The 23,065-nt window shown below is 43.2% G+C and overlaps 7 protein-coding genes across 8 annotated transcripts; 4 read left to right on the forward strand and 3 right to left on the reverse strand.

Annotated features, from left to right (window-relative positions):
- Positions 1 to 857: 857 nt before the first annotated feature.
- Positions 858 to 5,210, forward strand: LOC111601880. The gene is made up of 4 exons (XM_030223462.1): positions 858 to 926; positions 2,581 to 2,788; positions 3,007 to 3,333; positions 3,637 to 5,210. Exons 1-4 carry the CDS (start codon positions 858 to 860, stop codon positions 5,208 to 5,210), a joined length of 2,178 nt encoding a protein of 725 aa, XP_030079322.1.
- Positions 5,211 to 6,426: 1,216 nt separating this feature from the next.
- Positions 6,427 to 7,509, reverse strand: LOC111601879 (histidine-rich glycoprotein). The gene is made up of 2 exons (XM_023318721.2): positions 7,450 to 7,509; positions 6,427 to 6,822 (listed from the first exon to the last, which is right to left on the reverse strand). The coding sequence occupies exons 1-2, from the start codon at positions 7,507 to 7,509 to the stop codon at positions 6,427 to 6,429; spliced, it is 456 nt and encodes a 151-aa protein (XP_023174489.1).
- Positions 7,510 to 9,334: 1,825 nt separating this feature from the next.
- Positions 9,335 to 10,369, forward strand: LOC111601934 (serine/threonine-protein kinase Nek3). The gene is made up of 2 exons (XM_023318786.2): positions 9,335 to 9,585; positions 9,647 to 10,369. The coding sequence occupies exons 1-2, from the start codon at positions 9,418 to 9,420 to the stop codon at positions 10,349 to 10,351; spliced, it is 873 nt and encodes a 290-aa protein (XP_023174554.1). The 5' UTR covers positions 9,335 to 9,417; the 3' UTR covers positions 10,352 to 10,369.
- Positions 10,370 to 10,488: 119 nt separating this feature from the next.
- On the reverse strand, positions 10,489 to 12,897 carry LOC111601933 (ESF1 homolog). Its single transcript, XM_023318785.2, has one exon. The coding sequence runs from the start codon at positions 12,818 to 12,820 to the stop codon at positions 10,505 to 10,507; it is 2,316 nt and encodes a 771-aa protein (XP_023174553.2). The 5' UTR covers positions 12,821 to 12,897; the 3' UTR covers positions 10,489 to 10,504.
- Positions 12,898 to 13,619: 722 nt separating this feature from the next.
- On the forward strand, positions 13,620 to 16,281 carry LOC111601946 (solute carrier family 12 member 8). The gene is made up of 7 exons (XM_023318802.2): positions 13,620 to 13,849; positions 13,910 to 14,457; positions 14,527 to 14,728; positions 14,788 to 15,022; positions 15,112 to 15,702; positions 15,762 to 15,940; positions 16,004 to 16,281. The coding sequence occupies exons 1-7, from the start codon at positions 13,620 to 13,622 to the stop codon at positions 16,161 to 16,163; spliced, it is 2,145 nt and encodes a 714-aa protein (XP_023174570.1). The 3' UTR covers positions 16,164 to 16,281.
- Positions 16,282 to 17,539: 1,258 nt separating this feature from the next.
- LOC111601919 (poly(A) RNA polymerase, mitochondrial) lies at positions 17,540 to 22,616 on the forward strand. Its single transcript, XM_023318767.2, has 3 exons — positions 17,540 to 17,821; positions 17,887 to 18,772; positions 21,235 to 22,616. Exons 1-3 carry the CDS (start codon positions 17,725 to 17,727, stop codon positions 22,097 to 22,099), a joined length of 1,848 nt encoding a protein of 615 aa, XP_023174535.2. The 5' UTR covers positions 17,540 to 17,724; the 3' UTR covers positions 22,100 to 22,616.
- Positions 18,860 to 20,417, reverse strand: LOC111601920 (tetraspanin-2A). Of its 2 annotated transcripts, none has more exons than XM_023318768.2 (2): positions 20,282 to 20,417; positions 18,860 to 19,783 (listed from the first exon to the last, which is right to left on the reverse strand). In XM_023318768.2, the coding sequence occupies exon 2, from the start codon at positions 19,772 to 19,774 to the stop codon at positions 19,040 to 19,042; it is 735 nt and encodes a 244-aa protein (XP_023174536.1). In that variant the 5' UTR covers positions 19,775 to 19,783; positions 20,282 to 20,417; the 3' UTR covers positions 18,860 to 19,039. The 2 variants fall into 2 exon arrangements, with proteins under 2 accessions (XP_023174536.1, XP_023174537.1); XM_023318769.2 differs by lacking the exon at positions 20,282 to 20,417 and adding an exon at positions 19,857 to 20,184.
- Positions 22,617 to 23,065: the final 449 nt, after the last annotated feature.

Consider the following 23,065-nt stretch of genomic DNA (forward strand, 5'->3'; position numbering starts at 1 on the left):
GATGCAGTACTCATAGCGACCTATGCAGATGACACCGCCATCTTATCACGTCACGTATCTGCGCAAGAAGCTTCAGACTCACTACAAAAATATCTGGACTCTTTCGGACGCTGGGCAAAACGGTGGTGTATCACCATTAATGCACAAAAGTCTGTACATACTACCTTCGCCACTAGAAGAGGAGATTGCCCAAGCGTTGCATTGGGGCCCACTATTCCCAAAGCCTCAAAAGTAAAGTACCTTGGTATCACTCTTGACAGAAGGCTGACTTTTAAAGCGCACATAAGTCAAGTAACCTCAAAATGCAAAAGCAAGCTAAAAACCCTCGACTGGATGCTGAGAGCTTCAAGCAAGTTGTCTTACAGCAGCAAGGCCGCCATCTACAAGGCAATAGTTGTCCCAACCTTCGTATATGGTATCTCTCTATGGGGCTCCTCGGCGAAGACTACAAGGAACAAAATTCAGACCCTGCAGAATAAAGCACTACGCAGATGGACTGGAGCCAGCTGGTTTGTAAGAAACTCAGTCTTACATAGGGATTTAGCAATTCCCACAGTTGCTGAACTCATTGGGCGACACAGTTCAAGATACGCGGACAGACTTGCAGCGCATCCTAACCATCTCGCAAGCAACCTGGCTATAAACAACAATAGGCGAAGACTGAAGAGATTGCATCCTCTAGACAATATTAGAACTAATTAAGATAGTAGCTACAAGTGCAGAATAATTGGCATATCTGCCCTCCCATTAGTTAAGGTTTAGAGCTAAATGCGCTATAGAGTCTAAGACAATAAGCTGCAACAAAATAAAGAAATAAAAACGAAAAAAAAAGTAACTGACGCGAAATGATGTTCGCTATGGCAACGCGTTGTCGGTCCACCAAGAGCCTGCACCTGTGCCTCTGCCTGGCCGCGTTCATGCTGATTGTAAGTAGTGCGATTGTTGGCTACAAACGACAGCCTTACACCCAAGGACGTTCACACAATTCTCTAGTGTCATTTTTTTCATGTGTTTGTGCCACAAGTTGCAAGTGATTTCTATTTAATGAAATGGAAAATGTGAAAAATATAATATGAAAGTAAACAAAAGAAGAATTTTAAAAAGAAATTAAAATAATGTAAATAAATAATTAAGCGCATCCGGAAATTATCGCTAAGCCGATGAAACGTTGTGGCCCTAACTTAAAAATTCTAATAAAATATATTACTTCTCCTTACCTATATAAGATTTATGTATAGTTCGAGTAGATATCTATCTATGATAAATATATATCAAAGCTAACTAAAGCAAGAGCTAAAAATGTAGATATAAATATATATTATAATATAATAATAATATATATAATATATATAAAAATAAAATAATATATATAAAAATATATAGAATTAAAGTACTTCAAGTACTAGTGGCCTACAATTTAGTATAGTTAGTATAGCAAAGATGGAAGTTGAGGAACTTTTCCACTGTTTCGGCTTTGGAAATCATAGAGTAGTCAATTGAATGTGCCCTTAGAGCGCTATGTAAGGTATTATCTCAATCTCAGCATAGGAAATATTTAATATTGAACAAGACTTTAGCGTGATATTTGCCCCAAAAGTTATCGATTTATTTTCATATATAATTTTTTTTAATTTTTTATATCCTGGAACATGGAACACTCTGAATTTCGACACTTTTTTATACTCAATACATTATATTTCCTATGGACAAAAGAGAATACCTAAGTCAGAGAAGACAACAAAAACTTTATTTAATTTACAGTTAATTTGTATTTAATTTATAAACTATAAAAGTCCTCTCCCAGCTGAAAATATGCATGAATACTCTTTTGGCGCAGCAGAAAACTAGTTTAATTATCAGTTAGAGTCAGCTAACTCAGTCCACATCTGGCATTAAATATCTATTAGGAGACGCCATTAATTGCCACCAGGCACTAAGCAGCCAGCAATTGGAAAACAACTTCAATCACAGCAAAATTGCGTGCCGAAAACATTTCATGTTGGGGCGTAAAAGAGCTCCAGCGCCAAACTCGACTGCGGCTGCTGCTGCAACATCCAACGGCCTGGGCCAATGAACTTGCAGCGGACGCAGCTCGAGCGCCACGCCAATCATAAGACTGTGGAGGCGGAGAACAGAGGCAGAGGCAGAGGCAGAGGCAGCGTCATGATCCGTTCCCAATGTTAAAAACGGTTCCCCCCCTGCAAAAAGCGAAAGCGAATTGGTTAACTTTAATTAGTTTAATTACAAAATATATAAAGATATATGTTTATATATATATATATATATATATATATATATATATATCTATATTTATATATCTAATACATATATATATATATATAAATATATATATATATAGATTGTTGTGCGTCCAACTATCCATTAACAAAGCAAATGGCCAACTGAATGTACACTTTGCATTCACATGCCCGCCAATTGACGCTGAACGACATCGAGTACCAAAACAAATATTATTTAATTGCTGCTCCCATTTTCGCGCTCTCTCTCTATCTCTTTCTCTATCTCTCTCTCTCTCTCTCTCTCTCTCTATTGTTAACTCTCTCCTACTTGCACTTGCAGTTGAGCTTGCAGTTGAGCGTGTGTGGGGCACAGTCGCTGCCTCGCATGAGCCGCCGACCCATTCCGAAGACAAATGTGGAAGAGTCGAGCGAGCGAAGTGTTGTGCCCGACCAACTGGCCCAGGCCGCAGGTCGTGCTGATGGGCATGGACGCAACTATCCGAGACGTGGCGCTCCGATGCAAACAAGGGCCAAGGAGCCAAGCACAGGTGAATAAAAATTAAACTAGCTTCATCCTTAGCTTAGGTACAGTACTTAATACTTTCTGAAAAAAAAATCAATTAAGCTTCTGAGTTTGTACCCAGCTGTAACTGTAAAGCGGCCGATCAACTCTCTTTAGTTAACGAATTTTGGCAGCTGCCACAATTAAAAGCAATTACTAATCTCCAATGCTGCCTGCCTCTCTCTGTTTTACTCTCTCACACAGATTTTAACTATGGTCAGCTAGAGCTGAATCTGGTACGGCCCGAGCATGAGACTTCTTCATTGCCGCCACAGGGCAAACTCAATGCTTACTATGGCAGTGGCCTGAGCACAACAGTCCAGTCGGTTGGAGCTGGCGCTGCTGAATTGAGGCATGAGAAGACGGACATACTGGAGGACTCGGAGACGGCAGCCGAGTACGTGGCTAATGCCATGAAAATGGCCTATGGCTCAAGGCACAAGGAGCAGCAGACGCCACTGCGCATTGTGGCCAACACACAGCGGCCCTATAGTCCCAGCTCCAGCTCGAGTTTTAGTTCCAGCTCCGAACAGCAGCAGCAGCAACAGCAGCAGCAGCAACAACAGCAACATCAGCAGAAGTTGAACCAGGACCATGCCAAGGCGCAAGCTCAAGCTCAGGCGCAGGCAGCGCTGCTGGAGGCACAAATGCAGGCGGAGCTGCAGGCGCAGCTTGTGCAGCAGCAGGCGCTGCTCCAGGCTGAACATCAGCGACAGCAACAACAGCAGCCGCAGCAACAACAGCCGCAGCAACAGCAACAGCAACAACCACAGCAGCAGCAGCAGCCACAACATCAGCCACATCAACATTCAGTAGAGTCCACACCCAATGAATCCTCTCCAGCTGCACCAGCACCCGTCTATGAGAAAGAGTCGGTGCCACGCAACTATGAGCTATACGAGACAGCCAACCAGGCTGAGCCCGTTGCTGGCGGCGACATCGAAAGACTCTATCGCACAAAGTACTATAGCTATCCAGCACCACAGCCGCAACCACAGGTGTATCGCCACCTGGAGGACGAAGCGGAGGAGAAGGTGCGCGTCTCAGCGTCCACAGAAATACCCAAGGCCGAAATCATGAAACAAATTGAGAAGTCTGTCATCAAGTACATGAAGGAGCTGGAAGCCGAAGGCAAGATCATAACCACACCGCAGGAGCTAGCACCGCCAGCCACCAAGACCTACTACAAGCTGCTATCGCTGCCCAGCTCCAGCGGCTCAAGCAGCTCAATTGGTAGCGAGGAGAAACGCTACAGCAGCAGCACGGTGCGTCCCAAGTACAGCAGCCCGCCATCCACTGGTCAGGGTCGTCAGCCGGCGCAGCAGCATGGACAATACCATGGCCAGCATCATCAGCTGGGCAAGCAAAGCTCCCATGGGCTGACCAAGCCACAGCGCTATCAATCTGAGACGGAAACTGCCTACCAGGCGCCAGATATCGGCACCGACTCACTGGCTCCGAATGTGGAGTTCATCTACAAGATCAAGACGCGAGCGCCACTGCAAACAGCCACCGTGAAGACCGTATCAAAGCCCTATACCCTGCCGCTGAAGAGCAGTGCGGAGCACTTTGATCATGGGGCTGCACTTAAGAACATCGAAGAGTTCGACTTGTCGCATGTGGTCACAACGCCAGAGCGCGAGCTGGAGGAACAGCGCGTCACAAGCAAGCCGCAAAAGCTATATTTCAACTCGGAGATCTATCACGATATCAACTCGTTGCCCTACAAGGGAGAGAAGCTGCGTGGCAGCAGCAGCAGCGGCAACAGCGCCAGCAACATCCACGCCATTCAGGCTCAAGAGTATCGGCACAAGCACAAAGCAGCCGCCGATCTGCATTCCGACTACAAGGGCTACTCCGGCTACTTTGCGGAGCCGGCTTCCAGCAGCATGGAGCTGGCCGAGAAGAACCGAGAACTGCCCAGTGGCATTGGCAATGATGGCAGCGAGGAAGGCTTTCCGCTGCCCTATCAGTATGTGCTGAAGAAGGAGCCACTGTCCGCCAAGTACGAGGAGGAGCGTGAGAGCTGGGAGCAGTCGATGCGCCTAGCCCATGGCAAGCCCGCCACCAATGGCGGCTACAAGGCCAGCAGCAGCAGTTCGAGCAGTCTGGAGTACGATAGCTACAGTCCCAAGTTCAACAACAATCCCGAGGGCTACGGCTATCAGCACACATACAAGACGCAGCTGCTCCGAGGCACTGGCTCAGTCAGCTCTGGCAACAGTGCCGTTGGCAAGCGCGGCAAGCGAGGCGGTGCTCCGCATCCAGGCGCTGGCGGTGTGCCGGGCAAGAAGCTGCTGCGTAGCAATGCCGGCACCTCGGGCCTCGGCGGCACAGTCGGCGTGGGCGGCAAGCTGGTCAAGGATCTGGAGGCCAATCTAGCGCTGCGACCGCCACCCAAGATATAGTCTGTTATTTAGTTTATTATATGAAAAATTGTTTTAATGCTGCAAAGATATGCCGTTGTTGTTTTTTTTTATTATTATTTTTGTTTTGTTTTTTTTTGTGCTTAGTTATTTATAGTTTGTTATTACAAATTATTTATTTAATAGCCAGTTGCAGTTCGTGTGGGGGCGGGGTAGCTAAGTGGGGAGGTTGCCACAACAGTTACATTAGGCTACAAAAGAGAACACAATAAAAAAATGCATCTTCAACAATATAAGCAAAGAAAACTTTGAGTAAGAAAATTGACTGAAGCAACAACTTGAGCAAAAGCTGAAGCTTGCAACTAAAAGCTCTAAGCAAGCAATCGTGAGAGCTTTCAGTATACCAAAAGCCTTGCAAGCTGTTGAGTTAAGAAAGTTAATTGTAAGCTAACCGCGCTTTGCAAGCTGTTTCGAAGCTTAATAAGCTCATGGGCTTCTGTTCGGCTACTAAGCTGTGAAAGCTGATTAAAAGCTCGTTGAGCAAATGTACATTACTTTTACATGTGTATTTGCTAGCGAGCTTTTAAGCAGCTTTAATTGTTTATTTCATTTGCGAGCTTTTAAACAGCTTTCGTGGTACATTTGCTTGGCAAGCTTCTAAGCAGTTTTCAGAGTACATTTGATCTGCGAGCTGCTAAGCAGCTTTCATGGTATATTTGCTTGGTCAGCTTTTAAGCAGCTTTCACAGTTAAGCAACTTTCCTTCTCTGTTAATAACTGATCTATTGCCAGTAAATACTTCACGTGGATACGAATTTGCTTGATTTAATCACGCAGTTCTCTAAGTAGCATATCAACATATATACTGGGATATATATGCTTTTCTCTCTGAGCTTTTCAGATAGAGTTCAGAGATTTTAATAAAAAAATAAAATTTATTCTAACAAAATATTTTCTTACATATATTTAAACAAACTTTATTTATTTTGTTACAATTTTTAAACACATTCAAAGAATGAGAAGAGTTCGTAAGTTCAATCAGATTTTCAAATTTGGAATAAGTAATTCTGTTTATAGCGATGACATTATTCTTTTGTGTTCAATAATACTCTGGGCAAAATTTTATTTCACAAATATAGTTGTGTATAAAAAAACAAAGCCTTAAACCTAAGTACATAATTCTGTATGCAATTGGCTCTCATCTGAGAGAGAAAATATTAAACATTATTTGGCAAAAATGATTTATGAAGACGCGTTGCCTACTCGTGGTGCGCGTAATGCTCGTAGTGCTCGGAATGATGCACTGGCTCCTCGTAGTGGCCGTGCTCGTGCAAATGCGACTCGCTGTGGCTCTCCAGCACCAGGCCGTGGTTGTGATTGTGCTCGGTCTTGGGATGGAGGATCTTCAACTTCTGCTTGGTGCCGCCAATTTCGATGGGCTTCTTGATGAGGTGCTGATCCTCGTGCTTGATGTAGACGGGCACGGCATGATAATGATGGAATTTGACGCTCTGGTGCGATGTGGCGTGCTTGTGATCCACCTCGTGATGCACCTCGGTCTCCTCATGTTCCGGTTCGTATTTGGCGTGCTCCTCATGCTCGTAATCATGAATTTTCAGCGCGCTGCTCAGCGCCAACAGAGCCAGGCACGGAAGCTAAGGCAAAGACACGCACAACGGCAACAACAAGAAATTAATAACGGCTTTAATTAGGCTACAACACAAGGATTACAGATTTTTTTATAGTTTTTTTCAGTTGATCCTTGAGTTATTTTTTTCATATTTTATGAAACATTTTTTGGCTTACAATAAATTTCAGCATTTTGTTTATTGTTTTCGGCTTCACACAGACACGCACAAAACAAAAATAAAAACACAACTCTAACAAAACGTTACACTCGAAAAAAAAAGTACAGCTATAAAGATTTGGACGATGCTGGAGTTGTGGACTCCTTGACGTTGCTGAGCTGAATGTGGCTTAGCCGTTGAGACCAGATTCGATTTATACCCGAAAAAATGATGTGTGCGCGTGCGATACGAACTGGCTGCAAGCTAGTGAAATGTGCAACACAAGCAACAACCAACAGCCAACAAGCAACAACCATGACAACAATTGAGTAGCTGCGGCAACGAACTTCAAAATGGGCAACAACAGCGAATGAAATTGAAGTCATAGTCGATGTCGTTAGTGGCATATAAGATAAGTTGTCGTTAGCTGCTTGCTTCACACACACTCTCACACACACAGATGCGTGCGAAAGTCATACAATTAAAAATTATTACGTATACGCCGCCTTGCCGCCACTTGATACAGCCGATTTTCCAGCAAAAGCCTGTTGTCATTTTTTTTTTTTGTGGTGTGCGTGTGTGTGTGTGATTGGCGGCGGGTTAACCACCGCCGCCAACACCAACCGGTCGAGCGGTGCACAAATATGTAATGCAAGTGCAAGGTAATTGAACAAAAAAAATATAAAAATAATAGCTGAACACATACACAGCTCAGCGGCACGATAACGGTTAGCAAAAGAAACAAAATAAACAAAGAAATAAATATCAAATAAGATTAATAAATTAAATCGAAAATGGTAGAAATTACGCCAATTAGCCGAATAGTGAGTGACATCGATACAGCAACAAATTTCAATCTCGTATGGGACTTTCTACACGCTGGGAAACGAGTCCGTTTGGCGTTTTACATTGCTGACCGATAATCTTCCTGTTCGCATTAGCAAGTCAAATATATATACATATATGTAGGTATACTAAGCGAATGTTGCATATCAGCGATTCTGGTTGCAACAGCAGCGATAACAATTGTTGCCAGTTTCGTCGTTTCGCTTCCTCGTTCGTTCATCTAGCCACACCCAAAACTACTCAAATGTAAATGTGAAATTTTCGAATGCTTTAGAAATTGGTATATGATCGACAGTCGCTAATTATAGCGAGGTTTTGATGTTTGAATATGTTAAACAAGAGGCACTGCAATAAGCTGCAGCCTAATGCGAAGCTGTGCTGTGCCGTGGAAGGGCTTCGTAGTGAAAGGTTCAAAATGCTTAATGACTGCACATTTACCTGCTCGTAAATGAATCGATGTTTATGTAAATGCTTGCCCAATCTTATTGTGCCTCAGCCATAATCTAAGTATCTATCGAAGTGGTTAAATCATTTTCGCTGTGTTCCAATTATCATTTAAATGCACATTAAATAAAAGCTATAGCAATTAAAATGCACTTCGATTAGATAATCATGCAGTGAATGGTAGTATTTGGCGCAGGAAGCTTTACATTGCGAAAATTTCCCAAAAAAAATGTAAAAACTTTATTTTTAAAAAACACGTTAAGAAATGTAGATTCGAACCGAAGTTTAAACCCGCTACAACGGTGTTAACTGCTTACCAAATGGGTCCGCTATTATTTTTTACTGTTACAATGCCGTATGTGTGCTTTAGTTTGCATTTCTTTGGGTTAGTATGCTTCCATCAGCCAACTCAGCAACGCCATGTACAGTGTAAAAGTAAAAGTAAACTACTTTTCTCCACGGGGAGGCCCACAAATTTGCATAACAAGCTGTAGCCACCATCGAAAAACTCGCTTGATGCAAAAACCATTTTAATTAATAATTTAATAAGCGCTTAGCTTATGTAACTTCAATCCTCTTCCCATACCACAGGAAGTCGCTTAATTTGAGTTAAAAAGCCGTTATCAAGAGCTGCCACTTGTTGTTTGCGTTATCGATTATCCGATTACACTTAATCAGCTGTGAAAAACGAAGATGCACATTAGGGATGAGCTGTTCAACTGAATACAGATAAGTTCCTGGTTTGACTGGCTCTCTGCTCCCTAAGGTGCCTGGCCTTCCGAGCCAAAACAGCTGCAGCAATATTGAGCAGCAAAAATTACTTGCAAAAAAAGGCAATATGACATCAAAAAAAATTAAAAGATATCTGTAGACATAATCCCTTAAAAGAGACCGTTGCTGACCCAACTAAAAATAATGCAACAAGTAACTTCAATATCTTAGGAAAAATCTATTTCTCTCTTTACTTTAATTTGTGGGCCTTCTATTAACATAAACGGCATTGACTTTTACTATTAAGACATTCAATTTAAAACATTCTATTATTTTGTAACTCTGTAAAATTAAGATCTAATTAATCGGTTCGATGACAACTACATCAGTTCTATCGATACAGCGCGCGACGCCTGAAATGTAACTGTAAAATGTTGTGCATTGTATTGCAAAAGCTGTGCCATGGATCTGGGCGACGCCAATCTTCGAACCCTGCGTGTGCTGGGCGAGGGCTCCTTTGGTCGCGTCTTCCTATGCCTAGAGCGCAATGGTCACGCAGAACGTAAAGTATGCGTAAAACGCATTATTGTGCGGAATCCCAAAATCGAGCTGCCCCTCATCAAAGACGAGGTAATGCACAAACATATATGTAAATAAGCTTATGAGTTAACTCACAAACTGTGCTGCTTAGATTTACATCATCTCCCAGCTGCGACATCCGCATATAGTGCAATTCATGCGGTCCTTCATGCACTCCGGCACTGTTAACATTGTAATGGAATATGCTGCAAATGGCACCATTCGCGATGTCATCCAACAAATCAATCAAACTCCAAAGGGGCAGCTGGACACAAGGCGGCTTTTGCGTTATTTTTGCGACATGATCTTGGGCTTGGAGTATCTGCACATACGTCACGTCATCCATCGCGACATCAAGCCGGAGAACATGCTTCTGGACGCGAATGATCGCGTCAAATATGCCGACTTTGGGATTTCCAATGTCCATGTGCCCGCCAACCAACAGCCTTGGCAGGTGATCGGCACACCGCTGTACATGGCGCCAGAGATAATGTGCGGCGCCAAATGTGACTTCAAGTCGGATATCTGGTCGCTGGGCCTAGTGCTATACGAACTGTGCCTTGGTCGAAATCCCTTTCAGTCCTTGCTCCGACCGACTGATCCCTTCGAACAAGTGCGCTCCGTCGTCAAGGTCATGGCACAGCCCAGGCTGGACTGTCAAGTAATCCGACGACGCTACGAGCCTATATGGGCACGTCTCTGTGAATTAATGGTTGTCTACAAGCCAGCACAAAGAATTTGCCTGCCCGATTTGATCTGCATCGATCCCTACATTACGCGCACGATTTATACGCAATACTTTAACTATGATTATTAATATTAATTGTAACTGTGACCCCTTCATGTGTCAAATGTTAGTTCGTTCTTTTCCAGTTTGATTGCGATTTGTGTTTAAAAACATTTCAATATTTATTCCTAGATCGTAATATTTTACATGATTTAAGCAATAAATTGTAACCGTAGACTAACTCTACGCCTTCCGCTGTTGGATCTTCATTTTAAGACTCTTTACCAGTGCGCTCTGCTCCAGCTGTTGCTTGGAACGCTTCTTTGCTGGTTGCTCTGGCTCCTGCTGCACGTTTTGGGTCTGCCGCCGCTTAAGCTTCTCGCCAATTAGCTGCTGCATGCCTTTAGTGGGCTTGTAGTGGGAGTGCGTGGGATCAATGTTGAACTCGTGCGACTTGTAGACCGCATTGAAGCGTTCGTCGTTTAGATTGACTTGGAAGTTATCCTCTTCCTGCTGTTTGCCCTCACTGGATTTCGACTTCTTGAGTTGCTTGCGCCGTTTGCGCTTGCTACTGCTGTTGGTTGCCTGTTCTTCCTTTAGGATTTTGGCTAGACTGAAGTGCTGCTTTGGCTGCTGTTGTCCTTCTTCGTCGTCATCCAGCAGCAACGCCAGTTGCGCCTCTGACTCCGCCTCCGCTTCGTTGGCCGTTGATTTATTATTCTTTTGCTTCTTCGATTTGGTGTTTTTACTCTTCTTGGGCTGCTCGTAATCACCGCTGGCAAACTCTTCAGCAAAGTAGGAGTCGTTCATATCAATGCCGTCGGGTATAGAGTCGTTATCACTGCTTTGTGCTGCATCGGGATCAATGCCCTTAAGTTCTAGTTGCTTGCGACGACGCTGCTCCTTACGCTGTTTGTTCTTCTCGCTGCGCTTCTGCAGCACCTTTTCGATGGGTGTAAGTTGAGGTTTACTGCTGCTACTCGCTGGTGCCTTGGCGACGTTATCCTCGGGCGCATCAATATTCCAGGACATTTCCATTTCATAGTTTTTCTCTTTAGACTTCTTCTCCTGCGCGTTAATTTCGGCTAGCAGACTTTTATACTTTTCAATGCGCTCTTTTTGCTTGAGACCCTTAGATGAGCTCTTAGTGGCGTCAGTTTGTTTTGTTGCATTTATCTGTTCATTATCAATTTCGGTTTGCTTCTGTTCCTGATCTTCTTCATCTTCTTCTTCATCCTCTTCACTGCTGTAGGCGACAATCTGACGCAGCTCTTTGTCGTTCAGCTGATCCACCTTGCCGCTGGACAGCTTGTCGCCAAGTTCACGCCTGTCCAATGCTGTTTCATCCCAAGTGAGATCCACCTTCGCCTGCTGCAGCGCCGTCGTGGTGAACTGTCGCGGCTTGTAATTGTTTGCATCCGGCAACTCATAGCACTCGTCCGTGGGCATGTCTTCAGCGAAGTCCGTGTCATCTGGTATAAAACGTAGATCTACACGCGTCGCGGAGCTCTCATACTCAATTCCGTCGCACTCCTTGTATACCTTGTCCGCCGTGGCGGCGCTGTCGCACTCAACGACGGCGTAGTAATACCGTAAGCGATTCAGCTGGTATTGACGCAATTTCTCCATGTGATAGTCGTCGCCTTCTTCTGCATCGCTGTCCTGCTCGCGTACCAGTTCTTCGTCAGAATCCAGATCACTTTCAGGCTGAGTGTTCACCAGCTCTGTAGGACCGTGCACATCCTCCTCGGCCATTCGCGCCTTACCATATTCGGACGGATAGATCTTAACGCTGAGAACGCTGCCGCCGGGAGGCAGGAAAGAACTGAGCAGTACCATTAAATCCTGCGCACGTATGCGATCCCAGTCCATGTTGCACACAGCCAGACGTCGTGTTGACTCCTCCGTGCACTCCGCATCTATATCCAATTCACCCCAGACGTGATCAATTTGCAGTTCTGGGCCTCCCTCTTCATCGTCATCCGTACTATCCTCATCCGACGAAGAATCAGTCATTAGGCGTCCCTCTCCGCGGGCATAATCGATGCTTGGATTTGTTAGACGCTCTCGTAAACTCTCAGGTACATCGGAACCATCATCATCATCACTGTTTAACTGCAGAGCGTCATTAGCCTTATCATCGCGTATGATGGCCAGCTCTTCGGCCCGGCGTTCCTCGTCCTCATCCTCATTGGCATCCTTTGACTCTTTCTTCTCTTCATCTTCATCTGAACTCTCATTTTCATCCAGCTCGTAAAACTTGCGCAGATCCTCGGCATTTGTTTTATTTACGGGCCTACCATACTTGTCCACGGTATACTTGACTTTGAACTTCTCATCGTCGAACATACCCTGGAAACGCTTGTCGATCTTCACTTTGCGCTGCACCTTGGGTACACCACGAAATCGCGGGTCAGCCAATAAATGCTGAAAGCGCGCATCCTTCCAAATTCCGGTTGACTCGGAATCAGCGTTTTGGGCATGTGCTGAAGTTGTAGCATTCTCCTGTTTTGTAAGCTTTGCTTTTGGCTTGACTGATTTGTCCGGCTTTTTGACCATGTTATATTATTTTAAATAAGATAGCAACACAGCAACACGTGCGTAGGGATGTTCACAACATATCGATACATATACCATTGCTGAAATCGTGTGATTTTTGTATCGATGTATTACGATGTATTCCAATTGGACCGAATTCGATATCTTTAGTTCATATATGAAGCAACGCTGATGAGTGCAGCGCTAATATTTCAAAAAATTATTGAAACGCAAACAAATTAAATTAATGTTTAAGCAATTTAAATTATTTTCAAATGTTATCAATTTTACATTAAAAGAGTAACTCTGCATTTAGGGAAATTTAAATTTTTGCGTTAATACACATGCATTTCGTTATCGTACTGCTAAGCAACAATATGTTATCGATGACGAGTTGCTGAGCTATATATATATATGTATGTATATGTTTGAGAAGTGTTTTTATTTAACTTTTTTACGCATTTAAAAATTACGGCTGAGTTGTTTAATGGCACCGCTAAATAACAATGGTATTCGCTGTAGTACATGCTAGTCGTAAGTAAGCCATAAAGGCGCTGAGCACTGAATTTTGTCCAATCTGCTTGCGTGGATGAGTTTTTGGATACCATAAACAGAAACAGCAACAGCAACAAATACTCCGGCATTGGATAACAACCAGTTTGTAACTACGCTTGTCTGAAAACAGTTAAGAATCAGTGCGTCTTGTATAAAGAAATCCATACGAGTTATTCTAAGTGCCATATAAAAGCAATAACAACAATACGATACTGTGAAAGCTGTTGGCGCGGGGGCGGACGGCGGGCCTACAAACATCAAAAGTATGAGTAATAACGTAGAAAGTAACGGCAATAGACGCACCGTTGATTGGCAACGTTTCGGTCTTGGTGGCGATGATGAAGGCGAGATAACGGTCGCAAACTTTCGTCAGCGCAGCAACAACAACACGGGTGGCTTTGTCGATTTAGGCAATGAGTATACGTACGCAGCTGGCGGACACCATGCGTCCGGCGCCAACGAAATCTTTGCCGGAGAGCAAGGCGACAGGCCATGGTAAGTTCACGTTCAGAATTTTGCCAATAATATTTGACTGATGTCATCATCACTCAACAGGTGGCGCTCGAACTTCTTGATCTCACAGCCAGTGCTGTTTGGAACATGGGACGGTGTCTTTACTTCTTGCCTGATCAATGTGTTTGGTGTTATCGTATTCCTGCGTTCCGGTTGGATTGTCGCCCAAGCGGGCATCGTCAATGCAGTCCTTATCATTTTCTGCACCGTAGTAATTGCGTTGATTAGTGTACTGTCAGCCATTGGCATCTGTGAGAGATGTCGAGTGGAAAGTGGCGGTGTTTATTTTCTCATTGCACACACACTGGGCTCTCGTTTCGGTGGATCACTCGGCTTGCTATACTGTTTTGGACAAGCCGTTGGCTGTGCACTCAACGTAATGGGCTTTGGCGAATCGATGGCTGGACTAGTGGGTCTCGAGGGTAACAAATGGGCCATACGTGGATTTGCCACAGCTGCTGTCCTACTGCTCGGCTGCATCAATGTGGCTGGCGTCAAGTGGGTGATCAAACTGCAGTTTATTCTACTGATGATATTGCTCATATCTGCGTTGGATTTCATGGTGGGCAGCTTTGTGGGCGAGGATCCGGGTAAGTGCTAATATATTCCTTCTTTTCTTCAATAATAGTAATTCTTAAATAACATTACATATTTTTCAGAAAACGATTTCGATGGGTGGATGAGCGGAAATTTTGTGAAAAATCTTTGGCCAAAATATGAACACGGATATTCGTGGTTTCAAGTCTTTGGCGTCTTCTTTCCTACCGTCACTGGCGTCTTATCCGGCATCAATATGAGCGGCGATCTACGCGCTCCGTCCACAGACATTCCTAACGGCACGCTGGCCGCTTTTGGCACTTCGTAAGTCGTTCGTATATGGATTATTTAATCGTTTGACTCATTTTTGGTTTTTTATGCAGCACTTTCCTGTATTTAGTTTTTGTGCTATTTTTGGGAGCAACATGCCAGCGAGCTGTATTATACACAGACTACATGATCTCTGTGAAGGTTTCGGCCGTTCACTTTCTGCTGCTGGCGGGTATCTATGTGTCCAGCATGTCCTCCTGCCTGGGTGCCATGTACGGCACGCCGCGTGTTCTGCAGAGTATCGCTAAGGAAAGCGTCATTCCTGGTATTGATGTGCTGGGCAAGGGTGTAAGTATATATATATATACATATATATAGCTCTCTCTCCCTCTATCTTGTTTCTATTGCCATCTCCTCTTCTATTTTATTTCATGCAGCGCGGCCCTAATAAGGTGCCCCTATACGCAATGGCCGTCGTGGCTATGGTTACTGTAACCTTTATTATCGTAGGCGACATTAACTTTTTGGCGCCCATTGTAACGATGCCCTTCCTGATGACGTATGCTTGCATAGACTACGCCTATTTCGCACTGGCCCAAACCTTTGATATTCAGGAGCAGCGCGAGGAACGTTTTCGTATACAAGCATCTAGTCCAAGCTACGAGACGCGTCGCTATGGCAGCGTATCGGACGGAGGCAATGATCTAGATATGCTCTTTCCGGATCGCGTACGGCATAAGAACCTGCAGAGTCCACAGAACTCGCCGATGCATCAAGCGCAAACATTGCCATCAGTGCCTTTAGATAACATCGTAGATTTCAATGAGTCAGCACCAAGTACTTCATCTAGACAAGGACCTACAGCAGTGGCGGACGACACTGGCGTGCCCGTAGATCCGTCAACAGCCCAGGCTGGCAGCGAAGTAGATGATGAGAACGAGCCCATTGCTCCGATTCGCCCGCCTATACATTCTAAGACGAAAAATTGGTATTCTGGCTTCTGCAATCGGTGGGCCTCATTGCTGGGCGTAAGTAGTTAGTTATCTTCCTTAAAGAGCTTCACTTTAATCTCGTATCTCGGATACAGGCACTCACCAAGCTGCTGGTCATGCTGTTGGTGAACTGGTATTATGCCTTAACATGTTTTTTGGTCGTATTTGTCGTTTGGTTCTATGTGGGCACAGCTAATCCCGCTGTCAAGCCTGGCTTGACCGCAGAGTTCAACTTTTTTGGCTGGCTCAAAAGCGTCATTTTCCGTTGCTTCGGGTACGTAATTGATACGAGACATGTATATTGAACATTTTGTGAATATCGAATATTCTTTTGTAGAAAACGCATGCATGAGTACGAGCAAATTGTTGTGACACCCTCTTGCCCAGGCGTAGATCTGTCGCCCACACAATTGAATGAGCAGAACGAGGACTTCAGGCCGCGGCCAAACTATCATCATTCTTCGGTAATAGAGGGTCGGCTGATAGACGACATCTAGACTTCTGGCCATGGGCCGTAAACAGTGGGAACATGGGTTATTGGGAAACGCGGCAAGCAATATTTTGAGTGCATTTTGCTAAATCTAAACTAAATAAATTAAAACATACAAATGTAAAGTGCGACACTAAAGATAGTTATGTTAAATCCAGCACATGCATTTAGAAGCGATCTTCCCACAAACACACTCAAATACCGAACCCAGCGCACATTGCAGCTTTAGCTAAATTAAAATTACTTGTGTACTAATTATTTATTAATCGTAAGTTCAAGAATTTAATCTGCTTCTAATATGTTCCTTTCTTGTGTAAAGTCCTTTTGCTAATTTCCTATTGTTTAATTCTATAGAAAGCCTGTAAAATTGTTGCTTAATAGATATGTTTCCGTACTTTTTGTATCGTCTCAAAGCACATACATACATTATTTATTTGAGGAAACATATGTGATAATGAGATAATAAGTAAAAACAATCAAAAACAAAGAAGAAAACAAACAGCCTAAAACAAAGCAACAGCAAATAGTTTTGAAATTTGGCGTGTTCTTATTCTAAGGGGAAAATTGTCAATGAAACTGATTTGATTGAAATACCTTATGTTAAAAATATATATGTATCTAAACTCACACACACAAACAACACACACACTGAAAATTGATTAGATATCGTCCGCAAGAGCCACAACTAATTGAAGCCCAACTTTTCAAATGCAAAAAATAAATAACATTTGAAAACTATAAAATTCATAATCGATTACCACTTATATCTGCAATAACTACATTATTTATACCACATTACATATGTATGCATATATAAATATATATATATATATATATATATATATATATATATATATATATATATATATATATATATATATATATATATATATATATATATATATATATATATATATATATATATATATATATATATATATATATATATATATATATCTCGGTATATAATCAAATATTTAAGAACATAATATCGAAACCCACATAAAACATTGCGCGTAATATTTGAAAAATATACAAAGCGTTTTACTTTTGGACGTACATACTTATATAGCATAAATTTAACCTAGTTATACAAAGAGCAGATAACGCATCCATGAACAAAACATAAAATCAATTTATATGTAATACCAATATTAACTGAAATGTGTAATAAGCAGTTTAATAAACGAAAATAATGTTTATATTACAGTCCATGTAACCCAACGAATTCTACTGCAAAGGAAAATAAGACGTAACAAATATACTTATTTCATTCGCATTACTTCGTATAGTAAACCTTTAAAGCTGATCAGTTTAAATTATTTAACTTACAAGTTAAATCAGTGCCGCCGAAGTTTTCAATTGAAATATTTATCGATTATTACCGAAAAGCAGATGTAAAAACTAATCGAAATATGCTAACGGCAGCCCTGGTAGGCAATTGCTGCATCCCTATAACCTCAAATCTACGCCAATAGAACCAATATACAAGAGAGTTTTGTCAAATATCCAGCAAAACTAACTACTGCAGGTACATGCGGCTGTCCCGATAGCTCCAGCCAAACGCCATGAACACCCTAATGCGCCTATCACTCCAGTTTCCCCAATGGCGCACATATTGCATAAAACAATGCGCATTCGCCGGTGCAGAAGCCGCTGCTCGAGGTTGGTAAACAATAATAGTAAGTTTAAAGTTATTCGTCTGCAATAACTGTCACATCTACCCACAGGTAAACCCAACTATGAGGAGTTCATTGGCAACCATCACCAGCAGGCGCAACGCAGCATCGTAGTGCAGGTCAGCTCAGAGAAGTCATACGCTGAATTGTATAACTACTGCAGCAGATTTGGACACATTGTCACGGTACAGCACTACTCCGTACAGCATGAAGATGAGCTGCACTATATGTTGCTGGAGTATGCCAGCTCGGAAGAGGCAACCGCCGCGATCAGCTCAAGTGCTTATAATGCAGAACTCAGCAGTAGTGGCGGTGGCAATGGCGTGCCGGTACGTTCCCCATTTCTTTGGTTTCGGGCGCCAGCTCCAGGAGCTGGACGACGGGGACAACCTAAATTGGCTAACAATCAGAAAGCGCATGCGCTGCACACTATCTACGGCACAAGGGCATTGAACCATGAGGCGTTGAAGGAGCTGCTGCACGGTGCCTCTAGTATTGACCAACAGTTGCATCTGTTGTATGAGCGAACGTGTTTGAATGACCTGGGTGTGCGCATGCGTTTTCTGGCTGCGCTCCAGGTAGAGCAGGCCATTTCGGGTATGTTTCCGGAAGCATTAGCGCAGCCATTTGGATCCTCGGTGAATGGTTTTGGCAAAATGGGCTGTGATCTAGATTTGATATTACGTTTTGATGGCAAAACTACAACCACTGATCAGGATATTCAACGCGAAGCATCTCGTCTTATATACCACACGAAGGAGAATCTAAGCAATGGACGCTCACAGACGCAGCGACAAATGGAATGCATTGGCGATATGCTGCATCTGTTTCTGCCCGGAGTCTGCCATGTGCGGCGTATTCTGCAGGCGCGTGTGCCCATTATTAAATACCATCACGAGCATCTTGACCTGGAGGTGGATCTCTCTATGAGCAACCTGTGAGTACTCGACTTAACATTAACTCATAAGTTTGCCCGTTTTTAGTAGAAAGTCTTAAACAAAGTAGATTGTAGAAATAGATTCGACATAATGTTGGAGTTTTAATAGGCCAAAGGGGGCTTTATTCTCCTGGTTTATTAACGTACTTATTGTTCGAAATGAAAACTTAAGATCTATTAACGATGCATATAACTCGTTGCACTCTACACTCGCCCAGGCAGTTCTAGGCTGTTAAACTTAGCTATCCAATAAGCTGGTATTGGCTTTTAGCGTCTGTAGTTGCTGGCCTGCTCTTCTTCCTTTTTGACGGCCTGGACCAGCACAAAGCTCATAACGCCGCAGATCACCGATAGCATTGCCATTATCATGGCCAGTCCCACAATCCAGGCAGTTTTGCCCTCGAAGAACCAGGTCAATTCGTCCACGCAGCCACTGAAGAAGGCGTTGCCACTGACAGTGTCGCGGCACGAGCTGGGCAATGGTTGGCGCAAGTCCAAATAGTCCCACGGTCCGCTGGCACCGCAGCAGCCAATATTCTCCTGTATCATGGTCAGCACGTAGTTGGAGTAGGTGTACTCAGATGTTGACACAAATCGCCTCAGCGAGACATTCAGCAGCGGCTGCAGACTCGAATTAATTGTGCTGTACTGCAGCAATATAGCCGAGCCGATAACCGTGGCAATAAAACCAAATATCTGCGTGCCAATGAATACAAAGAGAGCCAACGTGTTTTCCATAAGCGCACTAAGGCAGCCCAGGAAGCTGACAGCCATCATGATTATGCTAATGGCGATCAGCACATAGACGCCAATGTAAAAGGACTGCGCCTCCAGTATGCGCAGCCAATCATTGAAGCCCGGCTCGGCCCGCAACCAAACGGTCAACGCAAACAGCGCCGTTGATATCATCCAGGCTATAATGTTGAAGCAGAAGAGCGTGTACTTCACGCAGCCGATTTGTTTCTCCAGCTGCTCGTCGGCAGTTCCATAGCCAATGCCCATTATGAAATGCTGCAAGGGAGTAGAAGGGAAAACAATCAGTTGCAATATGCCAAAGGCTCCTCTTTATGCCTTTGCCTCTCACTTTTCACCTGCTACAATAGTAAACGATGCTGAGTCAACACTACTATAAATCACACTCAATCGGTAATAATACGAACTTCCGATGCCTTATTTCGCTGGGCCCAGGCCCGCCCTAATGGTGGCCAAGTAACTTGGTCTTATCAGCATTGCGTTTAACAAATAACGTTATCATAGTTGTGTTGGCTTTGTTCCAAGCGAAGAAGTGGCACTCACACAACATGATTAATACAGTTTGCTATTGCAACACTCATTGAATCTCAGACCGAATTTTACCAAACTCTATACGGAACTCAAGATTTCTACTTAATTGATCACATTTAGAGTTTTTTAAGGTCAATGCTTTAGTTGGTTTCACAATAGTATTAAAAAAAAATATATTTTTTAATTTTTGGTTCTTCACTTAACAAAACAAAATTTGTTGTTCACCTTTTTGATTGTTTATAACTCGAAAAAAAATATATATTATATAAAAATATATAAGCTTTTTGGTACACCGCTTAGTGGCTGCTCCGTTGGGTTCGTTCGTTGAAATCGTTTTGTCGGCTATCAAAAAGCCTACAATGCCAGAAACCTGACCAAAAGCAAACTTTAAGAACAGTATAGTATTATGTGCCAGAGTTATAACAACGACAACAAGTTTCAATGATGACAACATCCACAGTACAGCCGAGGAGACTCTAAGATAAGATAAGATAAGCTGGTGGCAGGTATGCCGAAGCTTTTGCTGATTAGATTAGATAGCAACAGGTGCCGATTGCCAAATGCTATATAATGCACGCATAACGGGATAGTATTGTCATCCATTTTGCCCATGAAGCAGGTGAATCAGTTACAATATTATGCCTCCCACTACATTGGTATTTCGTTTATGTTACCATTATGATTCACAATGCCGCTGACGCTTGTTTTAATCATGGACAGAGTTGCTGATAAAACTAAGCCCGCAATGCTTTCAAAACCATATCCGTTTTGTCGAGATGGTCAGTTCTTCTACGAAACCATGAATGAGACGACCAGCCACGCCCTGGCGCCTCAACGGCAGGTGAATCATACAGCCCAAAAGCTTTTCAGTTGAGCAATTCCTTCTAAAAACTTTAGTTTTCTTTTGTATTTTTTTTTTTTTGGACTTTTCAAAAAATTATTGGACATGGAAAATTATTTTCTTTACTTTCCGTGTACGTCTGCCGGTTTTGTCTGTAGCTCTGTGATCTGCAGATCAATGTCCTCATCAGACAGTCGCGAGCCCCTCCCTAGCTCCCTCCCTTTAAGCTAGACATTTTTGAAAATCTACCTCAAATGTTTCAGCTAAACTTATTATAAGCAAATATGTTGGAATTAAATTCATCTTACTCTTATCTTACCCGATTCTCGTGTTGTAGCACTGGCTTCTTCATGTCCGAGCTGCTGTACATGTTCGGGCAGATAGATCCGCGCGTACGTCCTCTGACCTTTTGTGTGCGGCGCTGGGCGCAATCTTGCGGCTTGACAAATCCGTCGCCAGGACGTTGGATTACCAACTTCTCGTTAACCTGCCTGGTCATGTTTTTCCTGCAACAGTTGCGGCAGCCCATTCTGCCTGCAATTGGAGCAATGGTGAAGGCCGCGACTGCAACAGACATTCGAGTCACTGAGGATGGTATCAATTGTACCTTTGCGCGGGACATGGAGCGCGTGGGCTTCCAGAGCCGGAATACGAGTAGCCTGAGCGAACTGCTCTTGCAGTTCTTTGAGTTCTACTCACAATTTGACTTTCACAATCGTGCCATATCACTCAATGAGGGCCGCGCCCTAGCCAAGCCAGATCATTCGGCTATGTACATTGTGAATCCGCTGGAGCAGCTGCTGAATGTGAGCAAAAATGTTAGCCTGGAAGAGTCGGAGCGACTGCGCATCGAAGTGCGTAATGCTGCCTGGATGCTCGAGTCGGAGGTGGAGAACACGACGCTCTCCGAAAGCGAGCGACGAGAGCAGTCCTGGGGTCTGCTCAATCTGTTCAAACATCCCGAGAAGTCTGTCATACGTCCCAACATGTTCTTCAAACCGCGCATGGTCGAGGTCAGCGATCTGTTTGATAAATCCCAGAGTCAACCGCCGGCCATCAACTACAAAAGCCCCACCGTGCGCCAGCAGGTGCAGAGCATCAAGGCAGCCGCGCGCAGCGAACTGAAACAGCTGCGAGAGTCCAGCACGACGACAACGACGACGACAACAACGTCCGCAGCCAAAACCAAACGCAGCAGGTGATAACCGGCGGCATTTCTAAAGACAAATCCCAGCTTAGTGTAAATATCTAACAAATAGAAAGTAACTCAACTCTGACTACATATTTTAGCTAACTAAATGTTGTTCATATTGTTAAGCGTTGCGCCCCAACGGGCGTACAGTGTACGAGCATGTTGCAGCCTTGCATATGCAACTCGTGTGTGGTGGGCCCAACGGAACAGCTTCCGAGCTATTCCTGTCTGCACTACCTGCCAGCGTTAAGTATTGTAGTTGTTTTTTTATTACATTTAATAAAATTAAAAGAAAGTGTTAAACAAAGCCAGTAAATGTTCATGGAGGGGCTATTGCTGGGATTGCAACAGTTGCTAGGCTTTTTATGCATGCTGTAAACTGATATTTGATGTATACAATGTAGTCTATATATATATATATATAAATACTATTGGCCCCATGTGTTCATATAAAAGTCAGAATTGAAGTGAGCCCACTAAATTGTTCATAAATAGACCTGAATATTATGCATTCGAAATTCGACCCGTCTACTTTTGGGTCACATATTCCAAAATAAAAAAAAAATATATATATATATATACAATACATGAATAACGTGATTATACGGGTAGGTTAGTCAGGTATAAGTGTCGACAATATGTATACCTTTTTTCTTTGTTACTCCTCTAAGCTGAACAATATGCTATAGAATTTAACATATTTCAGCTTAGCTTTAAGTAGTTAGTCAAGTTCTGATTAGATTTTTATAATTGCTCAATTTATTCAGTTTTGTTTTCTATAGTTTTTGTTCTTTTTTTTGTAATTTTCTATAATTAGGGCAAAGTCTTGATCGTTAACAACACGCCTCATGCTATAATTTTTTTGTGTTTTTCGTTCAAGTTTATGTTCTCTCATTTCTTGTTGTTCAACTATATTTGTAAATGTTTAAAATGCCACAAGTTAGCACGCGCAATTTGATTTAACATATATATATCT

The sequence above is a fragment of the Drosophila hydei genome, unplaced genomic scaffold, assembly GCF_003285905.1.
Source record: "Drosophila hydei strain 15085-1641.00,03,60 unplaced genomic scaffold, DhydRS2 tig00000211-arrow-pilon, whole genome shotgun sequence".
Lineage (NCBI taxonomy): Eukaryota > Metazoa > Arthropoda > Insecta > Diptera > Drosophilidae > Drosophila > Drosophila hydei.

Excerpts from the sequence above, each read along its gene's own strand:
- LOC111601880 (XM_030223462.1), top strand. The coding sequence starts at position 858 with ATGGCAACGCGTTGTCGGTCCACCAAGAGCCTGCACCTGTGCCTCTGC. Across the intron at positions 2,789-3,006 it reads GGCCAAGGAGCCAAGCACAG|ATTTTAACTATGGTCAGCTA; the intron begins GTGAATAAAAAT and ends TCTCTCACACAG. Across the intron at positions 3,334-3,636 it reads TTTTAGTTCCAGCTCCGAAC|CCTCTCCAGCTGCACCAGCA; the intron begins AGCAGCAGCAGC and ends CACCCAATGAAT.
- LOC111601879 (XM_023318721.2), bottom strand. The coding sequence starts at position 7,509 with ATGACAACAGGCTTTTGCTGGAAAATCGGCTGTATCAAGTGGCGGCAA. Across the intron at positions 6,823-7,449 it reads GGCGGCAAGGCGGCGTATAC|CTTCCGTGCCTGGCTCTGTT; the intron begins GTAATAATTTTT and ends TCTTTGCCTTAG.
- LOC111601934 (XM_023318786.2), top strand. The coding sequence starts at position 9,418 with ATGGATCTGGGCGACGCCAATCTTCGAACCCTGCGTGTGCTGGGCGAG. Across the intron at positions 9,586-9,646 it reads TGCCCCTCATCAAAGACGAG|ATTTACATCATCTCCCAGCT; the intron begins GTAATGCACAAA and ends TGTGCTGCTTAG.
- LOC111601933 (XM_023318785.2), bottom strand. The coding sequence starts at position 12,820 with ATGGTCAAAAAGCCGGACAAATCAGTCAAGCCAAAAGCAAAGCTTACA.
- LOC111601946 (XM_023318802.2), top strand. The coding sequence starts at position 13,620 with ATGAGTAATAACGTAGAAAGTAACGGCAATAGACGCACCGTTGATTGG. Across the intron at positions 14,458-14,526 it reads CTTTGTGGGCGAGGATCCGG|AAAACGATTTCGATGGGTGG; the intron begins GTAAGTGCTAAT and ends CATATTTTTCAG. Across the intron at positions 15,941-16,003 it reads GTCATTTTCCGTTGCTTCGG|AAAACGCATGCATGAGTACG; the intron begins GTACGTAATTGA and ends ATTCTTTTGTAG.
- LOC111601919 (XM_023318767.2), top strand. The coding sequence starts at position 17,725 with ATGAACACCCTAATGCGCCTATCACTCCAGTTTCCCCAATGGCGCACA. Across the intron at positions 17,822-17,886 it reads TGCAGAAGCCGCTGCTCGAG|GTAAACCCAACTATGAGGAG; the intron begins GTTGGTAAACAA and ends ATCTACCCACAG. Across the intron at positions 18,773-21,234 it reads GATCTCTCTATGAGCAACCT|CACTGGCTTCTTCATGTCCG; the intron begins GTGAGTACTCGA and ends CTCGTGTTGTAG.
- LOC111601920 (XM_023318768.2), bottom strand. The coding sequence starts at position 19,774 with ATGGGCATTGGCTATGGAACTGCCGACGAGCAGCTGGAGAAACAAATC.